Source organism: Mytilus californianus, unplaced genomic scaffold (assembly GCF_021869535.1).
Source record: "Mytilus californianus isolate M0D057914Y unplaced genomic scaffold, xbMytCali1.0.p SCAF_6, whole genome shotgun sequence".
NCBI lineage: Eukaryota > Metazoa > Mollusca > Bivalvia > Mytilida > Mytilidae > Mytilus > Mytilus californianus.
Genome location: NW_026262712.1, coordinates 87886200 through 87909275, shown reverse-complemented (window position 1 = coordinate 87909275; position 23076 = coordinate 87886200). Strand labels below are relative to the sequence as shown.

The 23076-nt window shown below is 32.6% G+C and overlaps 1 protein-coding gene across 3 annotated transcripts; it reads right to left on the bottom strand.

The window, feature by feature from the left end:
* Positions 1 to 1269: 1269 nt before the first annotated feature.
* LOC127705948 (alpha-1,3-mannosyl-glycoprotein 4-beta-N-acetylglucosaminyltransferase C-like) lies at positions 1270 to 20208 on the bottom strand. 3 transcript variants are annotated; one of them, XM_052210331.1, is made up of 5 exons: positions 13525 to 13839; positions 11505 to 11580; positions 5558 to 5619; positions 3639 to 3702; positions 1270 to 2786 (listed from the first exon to the last, which is right to left on the bottom strand). In XM_052210331.1, exons 3-5 carry the CDS (start codon positions 5609 to 5611, stop codon positions 1639 to 1641), a joined length of 1266 nt encoding a protein of 421 aa, XP_052066291.1. In that variant the 5' UTR covers positions 5612 to 5619; positions 11505 to 11580; positions 13525 to 13839; the 3' UTR covers positions 1270 to 1638. The 3 variants fall into 3 exon arrangements, with proteins under 3 accessions (XP_052066291.1, XP_052066290.1, XP_052066289.1); XM_052210330.1 differs by lacking the exons at positions 11505 to 11580; positions 13525 to 13839 and adding an exon at positions 19821 to 20208; XM_052210329.1 differs by lacking the exon at positions 11505 to 11580 and having other exon boundaries at positions 13525 to 13838.
* Positions 20209 to 23076: the final 2868 nt, after the last annotated feature.

Below are 23076 nucleotides of genomic sequence, written 5' to 3'. Positions count from 1 at the left end.
ACTAAAAACCAAATATTATTAACTGACGAAGAAGTATAACGGACACGGTTGCATGAGCACAAACGAAAACTGATTTAAAATTTAGATGTTTAAATCCTATTAGGTGCGTAGTGACCAAAACATTTGGAAAGCCAAAGAATACTTAAACGTTTCACAGAAAAAAAAATAAGGGCATACATGACAGTGAAAATACCATTAAGGAATGAACAAATGGTATTTAAGTTCCTTATATTACATTTCTCTGACAGTCTTTAAAACTTGAATCTTTCCGTGAAACAAATCAACAAATCAACACATCTTGTTGTTCGTATTTATATTGGAAAATATCGCGACTGATTAATTATTGTTCCCTTAGCACCAAGAGGCAAATATATGAAAAAGGAAGTAGGTATACGAGACAGCATCAAAACGACACATATATTCAAAAATACTACAAGTCAGCATACAGTTTACAACAATAGACACGTGTCTTTACAATTTGTAAAGATCTAAATCGCCCTAAGTTGAATAGACTGGAATTTTAAAAGGTTAAACAGTTATACATATAAAAAGCATGCACTGCAAAGTGGGCCAACAATATTGAAGAGCGAGAAATGTAGACAATTACTGGAAAAAAAGTAATGGTTTCGATAGAGAGAATTTTGCCTTGAAAATGCCACCTATGAACCCCTCTTCGTTAAGTTTCTTAAACATGCAGCGAGTGAATTTCCCTCAATACGAAGTATTGTATTTAACTTCTCGTTCCAACCGGATGTGTCGCCGTATTCATAAATTCCTTACATCCAAACGGACAATGGGTCTGACTACTCAACGAAACAAGACCAGATAAACATTTATCTGTACTCAAAGCACTCATCGTTTCAGTCTGGTAGAATCAGTGGAAATGATTTCTTAAATAACAGTTCAGCCGTTAGTCGACGGCGATTGAATCTTTAACTGTAGCTCATAACTGTTTAGCAACACAACTACCTTTAGAGAGGGCATCTGTGGCCGAGTGGACTTAGTAGTTCATACACTGAGGTTGTGATTTCGAACCCCGCACATGGCAGCTAGGTCCGTTCTACTTCAATCTTAATTGGCTACGTCATTTGAACTCTGGTTGATAGTTCAATTGTCTCATTGGCAATCTCTTTATTTTCATTGGAGTGTCAGTTTTCCTGCCAAAGGGCAGTTACTCTTTCCGTGCACTCCGGCTTCCTCCACCAATCATAACAGACCGCCACAATATTGCTTATAGTGTTGAAAATGGCGTTAAACAACGACAATCAATCAACCATTAGAATGACATATTTGACTAACACAGGTTTTATTTCACATGTGGTATTAAAAGAAAGATAACTCTAAATATTTTTTTTTTCATGTTTTGTCGATGGTAAAACAAAACGAAAGAGCTACTCAATAGATAACATTAACTTCTCACAGAAATGCAAAAGCATTTGGTATACAAATCATTTACTAATGAATCGTAATTCAGTGTGTGTATAATATTGAGACAAATATACGTATCTGGATCGTTTCGACTCTACTTTCATTCAGGAAATTTTCCTGATAATACTGATTGTGTTCTTTAAATAAGATGCTTTTTCCTGAGAATCTTAACATTCAATTTGATTCAATTTCATTCCTTAAGTATAGATTTTAATGTAAGAAAATACCAATCTCTTTAATAATCAGCCACCATGATTGTTCTTTGGTAACTACTATTTTTAAACAGGCTATTTTAAAATTTGTTAAACTGTTCATGTGGTCAACCTTTATACTGCCGTTCTTGAACGAACCTAACGTCAATGTATTATAACATTTTATACTGTTTGTTCTTAATATTTGAACACTAAGACATGCTTCTAATCGTGCATGCTCTAATTTATCATTCGGGTGTTCTCTAGATCCGGTTACAACTATCACTTTTGTAATACTTTGTGGCTCATCGAATAGTATATGTACTGAATCATTTACTTGTGGTGCTGACTGAGACCAGAAGTATCCATAGTCTGCCGAATAAGCTAAGTCTAACGGGAAGTCTGGTGACACCTTTAACGTGGTAAACAACTTAGCAGTCGGGTTATCACCCTTTATTGATTTTTCAAAATTATCAAAATATTTGTCAGCTGCATTCATAGTTTTTCCAGGAAGAGAAGAATGATATCCCACGTGGCGGAAAATTGTTGGTCGACGAATTATACGCTCTCCTTGAAGATTTAAATGGTTAAAATACATAAACAAAAAATCAACGGGTTGTTTATCATAAAACATTAAAATAGTTTTTGCTAGCTTTTCTAATTCTTTAGAATGGAATACTTTTCCGATAAATCCCATTGTTGAAAATTCTAAACATGTCCAATCGTTCTTTTGTTCTGCTATAAATTTCTTAATGACATCTAAGTAACCTGATATTGTGAATACGTCGTCTTCTATTTGCATATAAAATTTCGAAAGGTCTGCACTATAGAGCCATAAAAATGCATAATCAACATTTTGTTTTGATCGCCATTTTGTTCTTTCCTCGCTATCGTTAAAAGTGTGTTCTAGATTATCTAATTTAGGATAAAAATCTTTTTGTGCTTCTATGACATGCATAATACCATTATTTAAAAGATTTTCGTATTTATTTCGTATCTTAGTTGCCATTTCCTGCTTCCATGTATTGTTAAAGTCTGCCAAGAAAATTACAATAACAATGTCTGACAGCTTAGCATCAGTTGTACAGTTGAGAAGTGAATCTACGGTTTCGAAAAAATAACTGGTCTTTTGTCTTCGCACGGTGGGAATTCCTATTGTTAGATATCCTGTAAAGTTAAAACATAAACACATCATGTAAAACCTTATCAGGGAAATAGTCTTATTATTTTTTACATATATTTCCATTTCAAATTGTATCTATAAAACGCATAATTCAGTTTGATAAAGTTAGAAAGAAATATTTATAAATAGCACATGATTTCAGAAGAATTTAAAATCTTAACAAATGCAATTGTATAGAAGTAACTAAGATGTGCAAATGAGACATGTAATTTATAGATCTTAGGATATCACTTTAAATTGAAAGCTAGTGATGCACGTGACTGTACTTACAAAGGAAAAGATCGCTGTGAAAAATGAGAAAAAAAAAATTACATTTTAAAGAAAGAATTCAAAGAGATATATTGAACCGAATTCATTGTTCTATTATTGATCATTCATTACCTACAGCTTGCATGACAAAAACATACATGTATATTGTATATATACAATAAAACTTACTGAATGAGAGGCATTGTCAGGTTTGTTTTCGACTTATGAGTTTGAATATCCCTTCGGTATGTTTCGCCTCGGCAAAAAAACGAAGAACGACGAAAGGACAAACCACAGTACAAAAAACACAACATAGAGAACAAAAGACTGAGAAACACCAACCCCGCCAAAAACCGAGAGTGATCTCAGGTGCTCCGGAAGGGTACTGTAACGTATATAACAATGATTGTGATTACAACATTCAGTTTGGGTTTTGACGCACAGTAAAATAATTGATGTGGCCGAAACATTACACGTCATTGTCGGATTTTTCTTCTAAAAAAACATTTCTATGAAAAAAAATCAGTCCTCACAAACCATTAGACCAGCGTAACCATAAACCTATAGAATGTAACTTGTATAATTACTTGGTAATGTTGGTCTAGTTTTAAACATCTGTGCGTGTTGTCTCCAGTTAGTCTGTTGTCCTGGCTGCATAGAAAAAAATATACATATATAAAACATCGTTTGTTATTTATCCAAAGAATATGTAACAGGATATAAAATCGCAAAAAATCGATCTGAACATTCCATTGAAGATTTATTATCAACCTTGATATAAAGATTTTTTTATTACAAGCAATCACGTAAAATTATATGTATGATTAAAGTTATCGATTTCAATTGTCTACACTATCAACATGTTAGATCTTTTTTTTGTAATGTCTGGTTTTATTATTTTTTTCTTCTTCTCATTTTTAGGAGTGTAGAATGAAAATAAAACTAAAACCTGTATTTATTACAAAAGAACAAAACTACAAATAAAAAAGTGTGTTTTGTCAGACAAATATTTCTTTTTCAATTATTTTTTTGCGTTTGTATTTGTTTATTTATAATTTAATGTTTTTTTTTTGTTTTGTTTTATTCAATTCTCCCTCTTTTGGTATAAGATTATACATCCTCAAACTTTAATAAGAAATATCGTCAATTGATAGTTCTAAACAGTTACTGGGTAATTGATTAATTGATTGATTGGTGTTTAACTCCACTTTCAACACTATTGTGCTATTTCGTGGCGGTCAGTTTTAATTGGTGGAGGAAGCCGGAGTGCCCGGAGAGAACCGCCGACCTTCGGTAGGAAAACAAACAATCCTAGTCAATTAAGATTGGAGTCGAGTGCACCTGCCACTTGCGGGATTCGAAATCCCAGCTCCAGAGTTGACAGGCTAGTGATACAGTAGTTCGACTATTTAGACCACTCGGCTACCGAGGCCCCTACTGAGTAATACATGTCTATATATATGTATACAAGATCTTAAAAATTCTAACACGAGTTGTGAAACTATGGTCAGTGATTTTATCTCAGTTTCTCATCAGATTTTAGGTATTAATATAAAAATAAGGAAATTTGGTATGATTGCCAATGAGACAACTATCAACCAAAGTTCAAATGAAGTGGATGTAAGCAATTATAGGCAACCGTGCGGCCTTCAACAATGAGGTAAACCCATAAAATGAAAAATATGAAACAATTCAATTGAGACAACCACTGAACTACAAGCTCCTAACTTGGGACAGGAACATATAGAATGTGGCGGTGTTAAACATGTTTGCTGGCGCCAAACCCTCCCCCTCACCTGAGACAGTGGTGTAACAGTACAACATAAGAACAAACTTAAGAAAAAATATATGTTGTCATTTCTACTGATTTGATTCAAGGTGTTATTGCTTTGTCCGTTTATGGCTTGCTATATTAAATAAAGTTTCGCAAAAAATAATTTTGAAGTTAAAAAAAAAGACACCAAAAGGGTGTCTTCTTAAAGTCAAAACACGGGGTGACATAGCTATTTAGCATTATTATCCTAATTATCAAAACTACGTATAGAAAGAAAGGTTGTTGGAAGAGATGATGATAACTATAGTCATAAGGAAGATTGAGGAATATTTTCATTGCACGAGCGACTGTTTGTTCATAAAAAAAATCGTTTCTTTCAACCTCTCATAGGACATATATTTTTATCTATCTTCCAATTTTTATTACATATATACATGTACTATCTATAAGAAACCGGGGATTCATTCCCAAATTCTGTCAATACTTTCAAATAGGCAACCGATATTATCCCGTGTCGTCTACTGATGACTTTTGTAGTCTAAACCATCTTCTCACTCACGCTCAGTGGTCAACTCTTGCAACACTGTGAGTGCGTTTGTATTTTGATGTCTCTATCGCTTTATTATTATTTTTTTCTGCAATCCATGAGCAAATTATTTGTTAGAATAAAATCTTACAATAATTTCGCTTTCTAAAAATATTTTTAAGAAAGAACTTATAACCAAGACTTACTATTTTCAATAACTCTCTTGTATTGAAGTGTAATCCTTCCTGACTGTTTTCCATTTGATTTCCTGTAATGATATTCGTGTGCATATATAAATATAGATATCTATTTTGTCTGAATATGTGTATTTGAGAATTAGTTGTTGCTGAACTAGTTGGGATTTATCTTATCATAAATGGGGTCAGACTATTTATTTCAAAACGCGCAGGCTTTCTGCAACTACCAGCCCAAATCGATTCCCTGAAGAATAAAGTATCCCGCGGAAAACTGATATTTTTAACAATTTTCAATTTCAAGGGGACACAACCTTCTGTAAAAAATGAAAACAACGCTTTATAAATTTCATGAGTCCGAAGCGTTCATCAGGAACAGCCATATATTTGTAAAATTGCTCAACCTGGGAACGAAACTCAATCGTCCACTTTCTACGATTATACTTTTTACTGAATATCAACCGGGGTTGTCAATTGATTCAGGAGTTACAGACAAAAATCATACAAAGATGTTTTCAAGCAATTTTCCACGTTCTCATATCTCAATTCCCGCGAAAATCACAGAAAAAAGTTAACTAAAACGATATTCAAACTAAGCTACTTTTTATGAGATGAATTTATACCGACAACATATAATTTCAAACAATTTCTCATCTCCAAGGGTCATAACTAACTATTAAAAATACCAAATATTACTAGATTTAACCGTTAAAAATTGCAGGAAACTTAGACTAATTGTGACGGACTGAAGGAGAGGAGTGTTAACCTAAAGCCGCTTTCGGCTTCGCCGGTAGTGGACTATAAAGTGAAATTTTCATTATCAAAGTACATAAAAGTTATTATTTGCCGACTTTCACTGTTCCAATTAGGGCCTTCATTATCTTTACACTCTTAAATTATTACTACATTTTCATTCACAAAAGGCTGCTTGTGTATCTCATCTCGAGCGTAAGGGTGATAATAAAAAAAAATGAATCTTGAATTCGTATCAAACGTCTATAGTACTACCGCTGGGCTCGAAACCGTTGCATGTAAACAATCTCATATGGTCCTATCCGCCATGTGTACTGACACGAGATAAATTTCAGTTTTACAAACTTTATTTATTGCATATTTGTAATATGAAACTAAGATATTCTGTATGTAGACCCTTCTTTGTTTTGATCTACCTTACAATGTGTAAGATAACATAAGTTACTTTTGTTCCAATTAAAGGAAAGTAATTTACTTCATTGATTTACATAATTGAAAAACACAATAATTTTGGCAATCATATAGAAATGTATAATCATCTAATATAGAATGGGCTTTATCTTCAATTTTATCAATCCAACGTGCATTTTTAAGATAACCTTTGCGATCTATTTATATAATTTTTTTGTATGCATACCTATTTGTCTGTATCCTAAGGGAGTGTGGATTTATGCTGATCTTGCATTGTGGTTGGCTATTTATGAATTCTCTTAGTTCCTAATATTTTTCTTAACCAAAACTCTTTTTACAAGAGAAATAAATTAGGAGTTAACCCTTATCTGATTAAAGTGGCTGTATTTTTTATAAGATCTTCCTATAATTCAGAAAACTTTAGCATAGTTTATCCTTAACTATATTGCATAAGTGATCCACGTTTATAAAGTCTGATAAGGTTAGTACTTTCAATAAATCTTTATACTGGAAACCCTGTTGTAATATAGTTCAAGTGTAACTCATTATTGCAAATATGTTCATCATATAATAAACATCCTTTGTATTTCCTAACATGTGAGCATAATTATTTTATGGGAAACAGAGACGGAAGATACCGAAAGGGGAATTGAAACTCAAACGTCGATGAAAAACTGACAACGCCATGGCAAAAAACGAAACACGATAGAAAGTCAAACAACAGTATACAAAACACAACATAGAAAACTAAAGACTGAGCGATACAAACCCCACTAAAACTGGGGGGATCTCAGGTGCTCCGGAAGGGTAGGCAGAAATCATTCTATCTCAGACATACTGCAAGATCACTTGCTAACCTGTATATCCCAAGCATATATTTCATAAATTTTGTGTGGAATTTTGCAGATATATTTTGAGTAAACATTTTCTGAAATGTAATCATTCTGTATCTTTTCTGAAAATGAACAGGCATTTTGTTGAATTTTGCTTCAAAATTTCAGTCACTTTACAAAATGACTAGGTATTTTTAGTCATTTTATATAATGCCTGTCAAGGTTAGGATTTTATATTTTTTTTAATCTGTTATTTAACGAAATAACTTTATAACTTTATTGCAAAACATGAAACCCTGGCGGGTTAAAATGCAAACATAGTACATTGTATACACAAGTGACAAGAAACATAATACATGATAAATGTTTAAAACAAGTCAAGTTGATATTAATAATAATATATATATATATATATATACGCAATTCCATAGATTGCTTTATATAGTCTACAACACTAGACAAAATATCTTTATTTGGATCTAGAATAGTTTTAAGTTTAGAGTTTGAGTCAAGCTGGTTAAAATTAGGATAATGGGTTTTAATTGCATTTATAAGGGAATGTCTTACATTACTGTTAATTTGGCAATGAAGGAAAAAGTGTTCCTCATCATCTAAAATTTTACAAACTTTGCACAGCCTGTGTTCTCTTTGATTTTTTTTATAACGTCCTAATTCAATTTCCAAATTATGATCACTTACACGTAATTTTGTTAAAAGTTGACGACTATTAAAATTGTTTAGATTGTGCAAGTAGTCCTCCAATTTAATTTCATTTTTAAGTTTACTATAAAGATAAAGTTTTGAACTGTTATCAATATTTGAAAGTTTTTAAAGAGTGATGTTATTATACTTTTCCTTCACAATATGTTTAAAAGTTTTTTTGAGTGATTTTTTTATAAGTTTAAAAGGTTTATCAAAATCAACATATTCTTCTTCATCAATATTAAATTCTTTAAAAATATGCTTGGCAAAAGTATACCAAGTATATATTCCATCTTCAGACATAGACTTATTTACTGCAAAAGCTTCTCTAACAAGAGGGTTTATTTCATGGCAGTTTATTCTACAAAAATATAATAAAACTTGAGTTTTAATAAAGGAGTCAAGCGGAAATCGTCCTAACTCAGACTTTGCAGCTATATTACATGAGGTTTTTTTAATTCCAAGAACAGTTTTACAAAATTTATGATGCACTTTCTCAAAGCTGAATCTATCTGCCAATGATAAAATATCACAGTTAGTTCCATGCAAAGTGGCTCTATTTATGGCTCTAAAAATTGAGTAATAATCTTCCATAAACCAGATCTCGCTATTATATAAAATTATGGGTTTAATTAGTGAATCAAATAATTTACATGATAAATCAACAGGAACATGATGAAAATTAGACATATATTTTTTTAATGAAAATAACGCTTTAAGCGCTTTCTTGGATAGTTCATGTGTAGATCTCTTAAATTTTGCTTTATTATCAATAATGTTCCCAAGAAAATTATACTCTTTAACTTCAGTTAACTGATTTTGTTTATAAAAAAATTTTGACTCAAAAGAATTTCTAGAATGAAAAATCATAATTTTTGTTTTATTTGTATTTACAGTCAGTTGCCATTTGTAGCAATATTTTTCCAGTTTATTCAAAGCAGATTGTAAACCGTTTTGTGATTCTGATAATATTAAAAGATCATCAGCAAAACTAAGACTACTTATTGATGTTTTATCTAAGGACACAGGATCACATGTCCCATCAAAAATTGAATGGAGATCATTAATAAAACAATTAAACAATGTGGGGCTCAAACTGTCCCCTTGTTTGACCCCTTTATTTATTTCAAAAAATTGAGATTGTTTATTATCTATTTTAACTGAAGATTCACAACACTTATATATATCTTTAATTACTTCAAATATTTTCTTTCCAACATCATCCTTTTTTAATTTGTATAAGAGACCAGCATGCCAAACGGTGTCAAATGCACGACGCAAATCAACAAAGCAAGAGTAAATTTTACTCTTCTTTTTTGTCAAATATTTTATTATTAAAGTTTTTAGAATAAAAATACTATCTGCTGTCCTATGATTATTTCTAAATCCAAATTGATGAACTGAAAACTTTTATTCATAATAAGTTACAACTCTAGAATTAATAACAGCACTAAAAAGTTTAGCAATACAATTTTGAAGGGAAATTCCCCTATAGTTATTAATATCTAGCTTGTCTCCAGCTTTATGAATAAGTATGGTAAAAGATTTTCTCCAGTTTGATGGATATTTACCAGAATCAAGAATTAAATTAAAAAGCTTAGTAATAGCTTTACAAGTAACAACACCACTATATTTAATAATTTCATTAGAAATTTGATCTGGACCAGAGCTTTTCCCAGTTTTTAATTTTTGTATACATTTATTTACTTCATTGATAGTAAAAGGTTTATCAGTTACCTCATTGAATGAAAGTGCATCAGTTTCATTTAATATATCGGTTTCAATTTTAGTTTTAAATTCTTTATCATAGTTTACAGTCTCTCCTTGATGCTTAAAATGATCAATAATTTCTGGAAAACCAGCTTGAAGCTCAATTTTATTATTAGTGTTCTCATATTTTAATGATTTTAATAATTTCCAATATTGTTTAGGGTCTGTATCTCTAAGGGCTGAAAGCTTACTAAATATTTCCTTTTTAAATTGATTGTTCTTTCTTTTTATTAATTTTTTACATAGTTTACAGTGACCAAGAAAATTATTTTACAAAATGCCTAAATTTAGAAAATGCCTGTAACATATATATATAGGTTCCCACCTGGGCTCTGTAATAACCTTTTATAACTGACTATGTGGTATGGATTTTGCTCATTGTTCAAGGCCGTGTGGTGACTTATAGTTGTTATTTTTATGTCATTTGGTCTCTTGTGGAGAGTTTTCTCATTGGCAATCATACCACATCTTCTTATTTTTTCATATAAAGATGTAAGTTGAAACGCTATAGAATGTTACAATGCTGGTCATAGCTGCAATTCAAAACAAGCTTTCTTTGTTTCTTGTATAACTCATCATTACACTGTGTCAAGGACGTATATTAGATACGTTAGTTACAAATCCGTGACCGTAAATTAACCACTTAATAGATAAAATGTTATTTAGGTGCTTTTATTGATAACACAAATAAAATAATTCTTCCCATTTATTTCAGAAAGTCAAAGATTTAAATGCCTTCTTTTTCGCTATTCGGTTATAGTTCAACGTGTCAAAGTTGTGTGCAAAGTTTTTTTCCCCCAAAATCTGTTACATAGCAAATCACTTTTATCAATTAACCGATATTATAGATCCTTCCACAATTACCGAATGAAGAATATAAAAAGAAAGTACAGTATAGCAAACCCCGCATATACTCTAATAACAGCCATTTAGCATTATATTTCCACCTATAACGTGCTCTTTAACATATTTGTTCAAATCTTTTTTATTTCCCTGTCACGGCGGAGGGGACATAAAGTGTTACCTTTGATTGTCTGTACGTCCGTCCGTCCCAAAATTAGTTTCCGTTTTCTAACTTTAATTAGCCTTTACCAAATGTTATGAAACTTATACTCAATGCTTGTTACCATAAAACACAGATCAAGGTCGAATAGGGGTGGCGTCACTTTTACAGACCCTTTATAACGTTATATGCAAGCGGGGGAATCATACATCTGTGTCCCACAGACACATTCTCCATTTATTTTTTTGCTCTCTAGATATTTAATTATGGATTTATACTTTTGTATTAGTACTTTCCTTTCAATGGCCCCGTAATTACAGTACCGTAATTTCCAGTAATACAATATAGCAAAACATTGACAATACTATAAAAACAAATAGTAAGAATTTAATGCCAAGTTATGCCATTAAACCGACAAACACATAATTACAATATTACCAGGAAGTATACTTAAATAAAAACATATATATACAACTGTGTATTTTACCTGATGTTTGTCTTCATTAGTTGACAATTCATGTCCATGATATTGATAACCCATATACATTATTTCTTTGACAACACTTCAAAAGAATTATGATGCTCATAACAATATACGCATAAATATGTTATTATTTATTACCTTGATCATACAAAAGTGTGGTAAAGATGACAGATAATATTGACAAGGTTGTTGCATTTTGAACATACATATCACGTTATATAACACGAAAATGTACGTGATTTTGTTTTAGTTTCATTCTCCAATGTATGTATGTACTTCGAGATTCCGCCAGTGTAGACGCACCCCTTGATTGACTGCAAGGGTACAGCGGATCCATGTACACTCCCTAAGGATTTTTTTCCTGAGAATTAAATGTACCTTAACAAATTTAAAAAGTTTGAAATTGACGTCGTTTTTTTCTGTTTTCCGCAGGCTTTCTCCCATTTCCATCAAACTAATGTATTACTAGTGAGTGATATCTTTTTTTTACTTTCGATACAGTATGTAGATACAGGAAGATGTGGTATGAGTGCCAATGAGACAACTCTCCATCCAAGTAACAATTTATAAAAGTAAACCATTATAGGTCAAGGTACGGCCTTCAACACGGAGCATTGGCTCACACCGAACAGCAAGTACATTTTACCATTGATCACCGATTCTTTTCATATTTCACTGACATCCAAAAAAAAATAAGGAGAAGTGGTATGATTGCTAATGCCAGAGACAACGATCTAATAAAGACTAAACGACAAGAATCCGTAAGGCCTTATATATAATATTAAAGACCCAGGGATGACAATATAGGAAACAATTCAAAAGATAATTCAAACTTAAATAATAAACGAAAAAACAGGTATACATTACTCAACCCTCCCCTTACCTGGGAAAGTGGTGTAACACTCAAGCAATAGAAAAAACTCTTAAAATTAACTGAAAAGGGGATATACTACAGATCGGTACTTAGCACAAAATACAATTAACAAATGACAAAACACAAAGTATTGCAGATACTGAAATATAGTTCAAAACCCAATTTCAACTAATAAATACACCATTTTTCCAAGACTAAAATATCTAACAGATGATTCAAATGAATTAAGAAAAGATGCTATAAATTAAAGTGTTATCATTAAGCCAAATGAGTTGCCCAAATTCTCCTGTAATCAAAAATGCTAACAGTTAGCTTTTTTTTTATTTCAAATGCCAATTTATTCATTTGGTAACTGATGCTAACTTACAGCCTCGGTGGTCGAATGAAGGAACTCACGATCTTTGTTTCGATACCCAATTGGGTCAAACTATAGATTGAAACGTTTAAGTTTGCTGCTTTTAACCTGAGGACGAGACTTTAAGGAGTAAGAGCAAAGACTATTACGGATAATGTGCCCAGTTGGATGACCTGTTTTCTTGTGGACTAAGATTTTAGACCCGGCTAGGCATGTTGGTCAAAGATTAAAAACAGTTTTTATATTATATTTAATACCATGATCGCATCAAATACGCAGGTAATATTTTCCCCAGACTTTAAAACTCCTTTGCAGGGCTATGGAACTTACATGTGTTAGAAAGATCATTATGGCCAAAGGGACACTCTCATGACCACTTAAAATTCCCAGCCGGAAATTATAAAGAAATTCCTTTAATCTTGCTATTATTCATACAAACGCTCTGCAACACGTAAGATCCGATACATAACAAAAGGGATGGACTGACTTAATACTAGTAATTGTTAAAACACGGTCTCCGTCTACATTAGTTTTGAGAAGTATTATATTTAACCACAATAATTATATTAACGTTCTTACTTGTGAAAATAAAGAATTGCAAAGACAAGTAAGTGTCTTGTTATTGCAAAAAGACGTACATGTAAGTGTTTCGCATATCGTCAAACCACACATCGAAGTGCAGATCCCGTTACACATTGTTTACACTAATCTATAATTCTAAACGATCATATTATGGTACAATATGATGTTGCTTATTTTTCTCCCATGTAAATCAGATTAACTAAAGAACTTACCCCTTTTTGATTTTAAAATAAAGAATTCCACAACAATGATACAGCATGCTAATGAGAGGCCATATAGTTTATATTTTTTCCAAACCCTCATGACTGATTATACGACCTTGTAATTCCGGAGATAGCATTATCAGGTAAATCGAGTCAATCATAAAAACTTATGTCAAATGTCATGTTCTCTTCAACGTTAAGAAATCTGAATTCCGTTCGATCCTCATTTGAACATGATAAACATGGCAACATCTGTTTAAACAATTGTGCATGTTTATTTTGAATTACTGTGTATGATACATTTAATCAATAAATCATTTTTTAAGGAAGTGAACCATGAAACAGGTATGCCATGATGTAATTTTAGAAATCAAGTTTGTAGCTATTTATACAGTGCATTTTCAACTACATGTTAATCATTGATTTCATTAATTTCATTTTTTTTTTTATTTCAGAACAGTTTCAAGGTTTAACTTTTTAAGATGTTTTATGAGGAAATAAAATGTAAATAAAGATTTAATCATATCGCTGATCATCGCTGGTTGTAAGGGCGGAGGAAATAACGTGTCTGTATAAATTTGATTATGCATATAAATCTAAATGTGTACTTATACATCCTATATGTCAAAATATTACCGAAGAGAACATAAAATACAGTACATTTTGCATTTTTTCTGTTGATGCCATCTGGGTAAATACAAAAAGTTAATGTTCGGAACTTCCCGTATCCAAAGTCTTTCCTAATCCTCACTCTAGGCAAGGAGATCATACAACCTCCTTGCTCTAGGCATCATTCCAATGATTGATCTGTTCAATCACAAGAACTTTCAAGCGTTTGCAGACATTGAGGCTGTTGGTGGTCCGACTGTCTCTAGTGTTTGCTTATTGAAATATATGGCTGCTTTTTTATATCACTACTGTATCATGCATTCAACAGTAATGCCAACCAAGGAAACTACATGCAAAGTGTATTACCTGGACTGGACTGGACTCTTGGATTGGATTGGACTGGACTGGACTGGACTGGATTGAATTGGAATGGACTGGACTATCGCATGTTTATTTTTTCTATAACATGCATTTATTTTTTATTTGTTTATTTGTTATCTTCTTGTTCATTACGACTGTACTTTATGCTTCTTTATTCAATAATAGAATTTTAATTTATAATCTTGTCTGTCAAAAGAAGTTGTATTGATTGATGACATTTGCGCTCATTTATTTTACAGGTAAAGTCAGGTAAATACAGATAATAATACTTATTTATTTATTTATCTATTTAACTATTTACAAGTACCCCTTCCGTTAGCCTAGCAGTTATGTTGGCTGTCGCTTTTTTCTTTACAACCGCACGGATAACCTGAATCTCAAGTTTTCTAGAATCGGATTCATGTGTATGTTCACAGTTACTATTTTGAATGGCTGTTGAATGTTCATCAGTTTTGATCCTGCCTTTGTCATTATTAACAGTGCATTGCCATGAAATATTCCCTGACTAAAGTGTTCTGTCGATTTGTTTCTGACAGTTATAATTGTTAACATGAATTAAAAACGACGATACGATACGAAACGAAAGCTTTATCTAAATTCGGTGTAGTTATCAACTACAAAACATAAGGTTTAGAGAGATTCAACCGAATATATACAAACATGAAAAACTCAGTCGTGCAAGCAAACACATACCCCGGTATGAGATAAAGCACACATAAAAGTAAATTTAGCACAAACATTACAGATCAAAATACACATGCTAGCATAACTATAAGAGAGCAAAGTAGAGTAAAAATAATCACAGGGAAAATAAAATGAAATGAAATCTTATCTTATCTACATGCAGAACAGCGACATTCCGAGCCATTCCAGGATTGTATAAGACTCTTAAACTGAGAAAACTGTTATCCGTTCTGAAATGGCCTAGAAGACTTTTCCACAATGTTGCAGCAGCTAACAAAGAAAACTGAAGACTAAGCAACACGTACCCCACAAAAAAACCGGCGGTGACCTCAGGTGCCCCGGATGGGTATGCAGATCCTGCTCCAAATGTGGCACCCGTCGTGTTGCTTATGTAAGTACACATCCGGTGATAAGTCTAATTCGGAAGGTCACATTCAAGTAAAAAAGGACAGGATTGTGGTTACAACAATTTCAACATATCCGTCGTCAACTGTGAAACAGATATTCAATAACGGTCAACCAACACGTGATGGCGTCCATAAAATTTGCGAAGGGATGATTTCAACGTCACCAGTTGGAAATCTAGGTTCAATAGCTTCCTTGTTAGCAACAATCCTCTATCAAGGAAATCATAGTAGGAAATGCAAGCTCTGGAATATCGTATCAATTGGGAAATATGTACTTCATATGCAGGTGTTGCTTGAATGTTGCTACATAGAAATGGAAAGTTCACAATTGGGAAGCTAAAATCTTCTCTTTTGTCGTAAAGGTATTTTTGCTGAGGTGATTTGAAGAGTCATATACATGTATCACATCATTGCCGATTTTATTGGAAACAGTAGAGAAAAAAGCATTATTAAAATGTTCTGATACCTGTTTAGTATCATTAATGATTTAATTATTTTCTAATAAAACTACTCGTTGTCCTCCAGGTGGCACTTTTTTCTCTAAAAAGTTTAATTGTTGACCAGAAATTGTCATTTTTGGACCCACCAGAGCAACGTTCTCAGAAATAAATTTTGATAGATTTCTTTTTAAGCTTAGTAAACAAATTTCGCTTGTTTTTTTTTAATTTCGTTGCTTTTTATATTAAACCCCCCCCCCCCCCCCCCCCCCTTTTTATAAATGGCTGGGTCCGCCCCTGAAATATTGAGGTCTCTTTAGTCTGCATCAAACATGTGAAATTGTGCTATTCACTATGATTCATAACAGTAAAGAAAAAAACCTGAGGAACATAAATACTGTCAAACAAAGTATAATGTCTTGGTCATTTCTTTACAGCTGTATTGTTGTCAGTTTTATTACTAAAAACTGAACTGTAACGATCACATCGGATATAGATTATATCCAGATTTATCGAAGCATCCTTTTAGTATAAATAGAAAACCAAAACGGTTGACTGGGGTATAGGGAATATGATGATGCCTTGGTCTTCTTTCGACAGGCAGTAAAACTCTTGCCAAAGTTGGTTGTCCGTTTTGTTGTACAGCCATGTCTGGTCAGAATTGGTACGTTAATTACGATGCCTCGTGTAGAAAGAGTGCCATGCTGTCTTCGCGTTAAGACTCCTTGCAAAAACTCTTTGAGGGTTCCGTATGCCTGCTTGGCACGGCAAAATCTCTGTAAATATACCCTAATTTTCCAGCGACATTCCATTGCCTGCCCTTCATCTCGGTCTTTCCTTATTACAGAACCTACCTTTTGTATTACTTATAATTTGTTCTCGTTCTGAACATGCATGCACTATTTGCCACTTGGCGTTAAGGTAATTTAAAGACCAAATAACATTGTTTTTTTCTTAAAATTTTGTGTTAAGGTATTTTATGATTTTGAAACAAGATGGGATGAAAAAATTGGGTGGTCGCAGACTTCGTTTGTGTAGCAACTACAGTTTCGTGTTTTCCCTCAGTATGAACTGATTATTTGGTTGTTATTTAAAACTTCAAACAACATCAATCAATCAATCATATAAATAGATAAATTTCTGATTGATAAGATTATGTTGTAGTGTAATATACAGAGTAGATAAATCATAAATTTCAACAGAGACAAACTGACCTTCAAGGAAGGGTAGCGTATCCAAAACTTTAGAAGAGTTGTTACATGTAAGAAATAAAATTGCATTTTCACAATAATTTGAAAACGAGTTTCTGACCGGCTGTAGAAGCACTATTCAGAAGAACCAACATTATGTGCAATTCTTAACTGGATGCAGAGTTGGTCTGTTAAGATGTCGATGCGTCAATTGAACTTTTTTTCTAAGTTTCCTTTACAAAAATCGGATGAAAGGGGACTGACGCTCGAAATTCGAATTTTTAGAATTCGTGTATCTATGATACATATAAATGTAGAATAACATCAAATTAAAAACAATATTGAAGTCTGTGAACTCTCAATTTATCACAAATACTCATTATTTTTAATAGGTTACAAATATGCTAATTTAATTGTATGTGATAAGAGGTAGAATTAACTGACAAGCAAATAAATGGGTTATCACAGCGTTATGGATATACATGTAAATCAAGAAGATTTTACTGGATTTTTAAAGTCAATATTCAGTATTTTCACTTTTAATCGACAGTCACTTAAAACTGGAAAAAAGAGTGGGATAAAAACTATTGAGAATGGCGGACTTGGGAATTTCCCCCTCAAACACCCCATCGGTCTATATTCTTTGTGGTAATACAATCGTATCGATAAAATTCTTACTTTCAGATTCACGGCAAAAAATCTTAAAGAAGATGGGGGGGGGGGGGAGGGTGTCTAAATTAAAAATCCATAAAATTCTTTAATAATTTGTCAAAATTTATAGTTTATATCATGCTTTTTTCAAAAATTAAAAAAAAAGTATGGGTCACCGGGATTTTTTTTCTCGCTACAGGTTGTGCAAAATTGTCAGAATTTGTATAGATTATGCATGGAAACCCCAATTTTTTGTGATAAAAAGAAAACTATACCATAGAATTTTAAGATAAAATATGAGAAGTTAGCTCTAATAATATGTTTTCAGATAAGAAAACGAAAAAATGGGGTCACCGGACTCGTTTTCTTATTACATAATGAAATAGGTAAATTTCCAGCACATTCTATTATAAAGTTACTGTATCTGAGCTATCTCCCCGTATATCTGAGTTATCTCTCCTTATGTTGCAAAGTTGGAAAAAAATGAATCAAACAAAAATATTCTGTTTTTTGTAAAGTACAGCCGTAAATATGATAAAACACATAATTTTCTATATTAACATGAAAAGTCTTGCACATGAATTTCATACTTCTCTCGAAATTTGCACATTATATTAAAGATCTAGACCGATTGTTATCTGCTATTTCAAAATCCAAGATGGTGGAAGACACCCCAGCTACCTTAAGAAACTAAGTGAAGCGTGCTAAACTTTAAAAAGTTTAAAAGATTACAACCGATACTAAAACCATCTTTGAGTGAAATACTATCTACTACAATTTATGTTCGAGACTGTTTCATGTATGGCGATAGATCAGGGTATATTATAAGTTATCTACGTTCATATCCGTAGATATGGATATTTTAACACCCTGAAGTATCCAAGTACACCCTGAGGCGAAGCCGAAGGGTGTACAAGGTACTGAAGGGTGTTAAGATATCCATATCTACTGATATGAACGTAGATAACGAATTTATCCCCGGTCTTAGTCCAGATCTTGCAATTTTTAGAGAAATTCAACCAACAAAATGTAACGTGAAAGCAACGTTTTTTTTTCATTTTTTAAAAATCTTTTATTGAAATTTGGGAATTTGACATATTTTTACCGGGGTGTAGGGTACCCTACAGGTAGTTAAATATAAGACGTTTTTAATCCAGAGACAGAGAAACGGGAATGGGTCGAATTTGGCGCTCAATGCTGTGAGAGTTACATCATAGACGGTGTGACGTCAACGTGGGTCATTTGCATGGATAGGTCAGTAGTCCCATTCATTGACAATGTGGCAGCCAAGTGCATTTACTAAAATGAGTGCAAATGATCGACATTATAAGATAAAATCGTTAGTTGATTAAATATTTAATTACAGACATCATGGATAATCTACAGAATTCGATATTTCACAAGGAACAACCATGGAACTAAAGAAAACGCGCGTGATGTTCCCCGTTGTAATGGGTAGCAACGTCCGGGTATATGGGTTAGCAACAATCAGGGGCTATGGGTTTTGTAACGACGTGCGTTAACCAATCAAAATCCTATAAATCGCACAGACAATTAAGGTCACTACAGTTGGCGGAGCATTCTATATGATGCATGTAAAAAAATTTGACAATAATATGTAAATTATCAGAGATTTTAAATGAAAACAGAAATAAAATATTAAATAAATCGGTCTAGTACTGAGCAGGGTTCATATTCATATCGCACCAACATGTTCTCGCCCTCAATATGCATTTATTTAGACATCACACAGTCATCCATCAATCCATCAAGAATACCTTGATGGAGTTTCAGTATTTAAAAAATAAAAAACACACACAAAAAAAAATTAATAATAATTAACCATTGAAAATAAGTCTTAAAAATACTGGAGATATTTTTCGAGGAATCGCCATCATCGAATTTCCTGATAAATGGGTTTTAAAATTTAAAAAACATGTACTTACGCCATTTTTTATGCAGAAATACAAATTCCAACAGAATGATAGAACATGTCAGGTAAATTCCATACCGTTTGTACTTTTTTCTTAACCTCATGATACAGTAATGTATCACTCTCTAAACAAGATAGTCATTCCTTTAGTAAAAATTTATTTACTTGTTATTTTATACACGATATCATGTGCTCGTTCCTCCTGGTGGCATGTTTATAGTACAAACAAAATTTGTTGTGGTAATATTATTATTTTAAACAAGTTCTCTTTGACGCACGATATATTTCTATTTATTTCATTCCTAAGAAATAAAACTATCATTTCCACATGGACGTTTACATATAAAAAAACTTTGATTTACTTTGAGTAATCGGTAGTTCATAGCTCTTAAATAAGAAAAGGTTTGCATAATTTATAATGTAGTAATTGAAACGAATAAACATGCATTGTTTTTTGTGCTTATGATCGATATAATGACACAAGCCCTTTCCAGTTGATTTTACAGTTTGTTCTAATATTTTTCAGTTACACCACTGTCCCAGGTTAGGTAGAGGGTTAAGTGCTCACAAGCACAAGCATATTTAACCCCGCAACATTCCTTTTGTTTTTGTCTCAGTCCATGAACCTGTAATCCATGCAGTGGTTGTCGTTGAGTTTTGTCTGCCATAACCTTTTTCATTTATTGTTGTAATATAAATCTTGTCGTTTTTTTTCTCTTTCGTAATATTTTACGCTGTGTCATCCCTGGCACTTTTATAGATCAATATACTATATGGGTTTTGCCCATTGCTAAAGGTTATAGAAAACTAGTAAACGTTTCTTTTATTTGAACCGTCTATAAATCCAGGATATAAGGTTTATCATTCAGGAAGAACAAGCTTAGGACAGAATAGAAAGAGTATAAACAATAGAAGACGTAGGGACAGCAACCAAACGACACAAAAACAATATACACCTAGAGGTCAACATACGTTCTTTACTTTTATATCTTTTGGAATAAGGTATATGAGAAAAAAAGATATTGGTTGAGTATAGTTTCCATCAAAGTTCAAATAAACATGTTATATATTACCTTAATAAAAGAACATCATTGTTGAAGGCCGTACGATGACCTAAAGTTGTTAACTTCTACGTCACTTGGTTCCTGGTGGAAATTTGTCTCATTGGCAATCATACCTCATCGTTTTATTTTTAAATGAGTTCAAATAATTTCAGAAATATGGATTATTAATGAACAGAAAATACGCTTAAAATAATCTATTGGGGCAATATGAAGTTTGATACCGATCAATTCAACCTAGATGAATCTAATATCCAGGTACCATCAGCACATCAATATTGTTCTATGCAGCACCGTATAACAATGATTGTATAAACATATCAAATAAACATGATCCAGTAAAACAAGACAACTTAGAAAAAAACAACCTTTTCCTTGTATGAACAGTGAACTAAGAAGGGTCATATACCCGAGGCCATATAAGGGTAAACATGTGCTACATATACAATATACCAAGCAATGAACTTAAAAAAAAACAAGCGAAATTTGTTTACTAAGCTTAAAAAGAAATGTATGAAAATTTATTTCAGAGAATGTTGCTCAGTTGGGTCCAAAACTGACAATTTCTGGTCAAAAATTAAACTTTTTAGAGAAAAAAAGTGTCATTCTGGAGAACAACGAGTAGTTTTATTAGAAAATAATTAAATCATTAATGATACTAAACAGGTATCAGAACATTTTAATCATGCTTTTTTCTCTACTGTTTCCAATAAAATCGACAATGATGTGATACATGTATATGACTCTTCAAATCACCTTAGCAAAAATACCTTTACGACAAAAGAGATGATTTCAGCTTCCCAATTGTGAACTTTCCATTTCTATGTACAACATTCAAGCAACCTGCATATAGAGTATATATTTCCCAATTGATACGATATTCCAGAGCTTGCATTTCCTATCATGATTTCCTTGATAGAGGGTTGCTGCTTACAAGACAGCTATTGAACCAAGATTTCCAAGTGGTGAAGTTGAAATCATCCCTTCACAAATTTTACGGACACCATCACGAGTTGGTTGACCGTTATGGAATATCTGTTTCACAGATGACGACGGATATGTTGAAATTGTTGTAACCACAATCCCGTCCTTTTTTGCTCGAATGTGACCTTCCGAATTAGACTTATCACCTGATGTGTACTAACATGAGCAAAACGACGGGTGCCACATGTGGAGCAGGATCTGCATACCCTTCCGGAGCACCTGATGTCATCCCCGGTTTTTTGGAGAGTTTCGTGTTGCTTAGTCTTCAGTTTTCTTTGTTAGCTACTGCTACATTGTGAAACAGTCTTCCAGGCCATTCCAGAACAGATAACAGTTTTCTCAGTTTAAGAGTCTCGAGTCTTATACAATCCTGGAATGGCTCGTAATGTCGCTGTTCTGCATGTAGATGAGATAAGATTTCATTTCATTTTATTTTCCCTATGCTTATCTTACTCTACTTTGCTCTTTTATAGTTATGCTAGCATGTATAATTTGATTTGTAATGTTTGTGCTAAGCTTACTTTTATGTTTGCTTTATCTAATACCGGGGTATGTGTTTGCTTGCACGATTGTGTTTTTTATGTTTGTATATATTCGGTTGAACTCTCTATAAAGCTTTTGTTTTGTAGTTGATAACTACACCGAATTTAGATAAAGCTTTCGTTTCGTATAGTATCGTCGTTTTTAATTCATGTAACTTAAAACACTTTCGGACACCTTGTTATGAACAAGTTGGGATACTGAACAGAAACAATGTTTTTTTTTATTATTATAATGTTTAATTCGATATAGATTTATCAAAATGACGTTTTGGACTCGTCTTCAACGAACATTTGTTTGCAGAATGCGAGACAGATTTATATTTATCCGGTTGTGGCGTTTATTCGTTACAAAAACGTTATGTCAGACGGTATGAGAACTAAGCAGTCCATAGTGTTGTGTAAATAGATGGCGCCCATGTAGCGAATGGCAGTTGATCTTTACCTCATTTTCATGGTTCAAGTACATGCTAAAGTGAACTTAAAATTTTCATACTTAGATCAGGTTCTCATCTACTATAAGTTATATGTTAATTATTCTTTAGTCTAGACGATAGTTACAACTAGTACATGGAAACTGAACAGAATTTCAATTTTAAATACATATAAAAAAGGCCACAATCTGGTTAATAAATAGAGCTTTTCCAAAAGCTTAAATGCTAGGTAAAACTAATCTCTTCTTTAA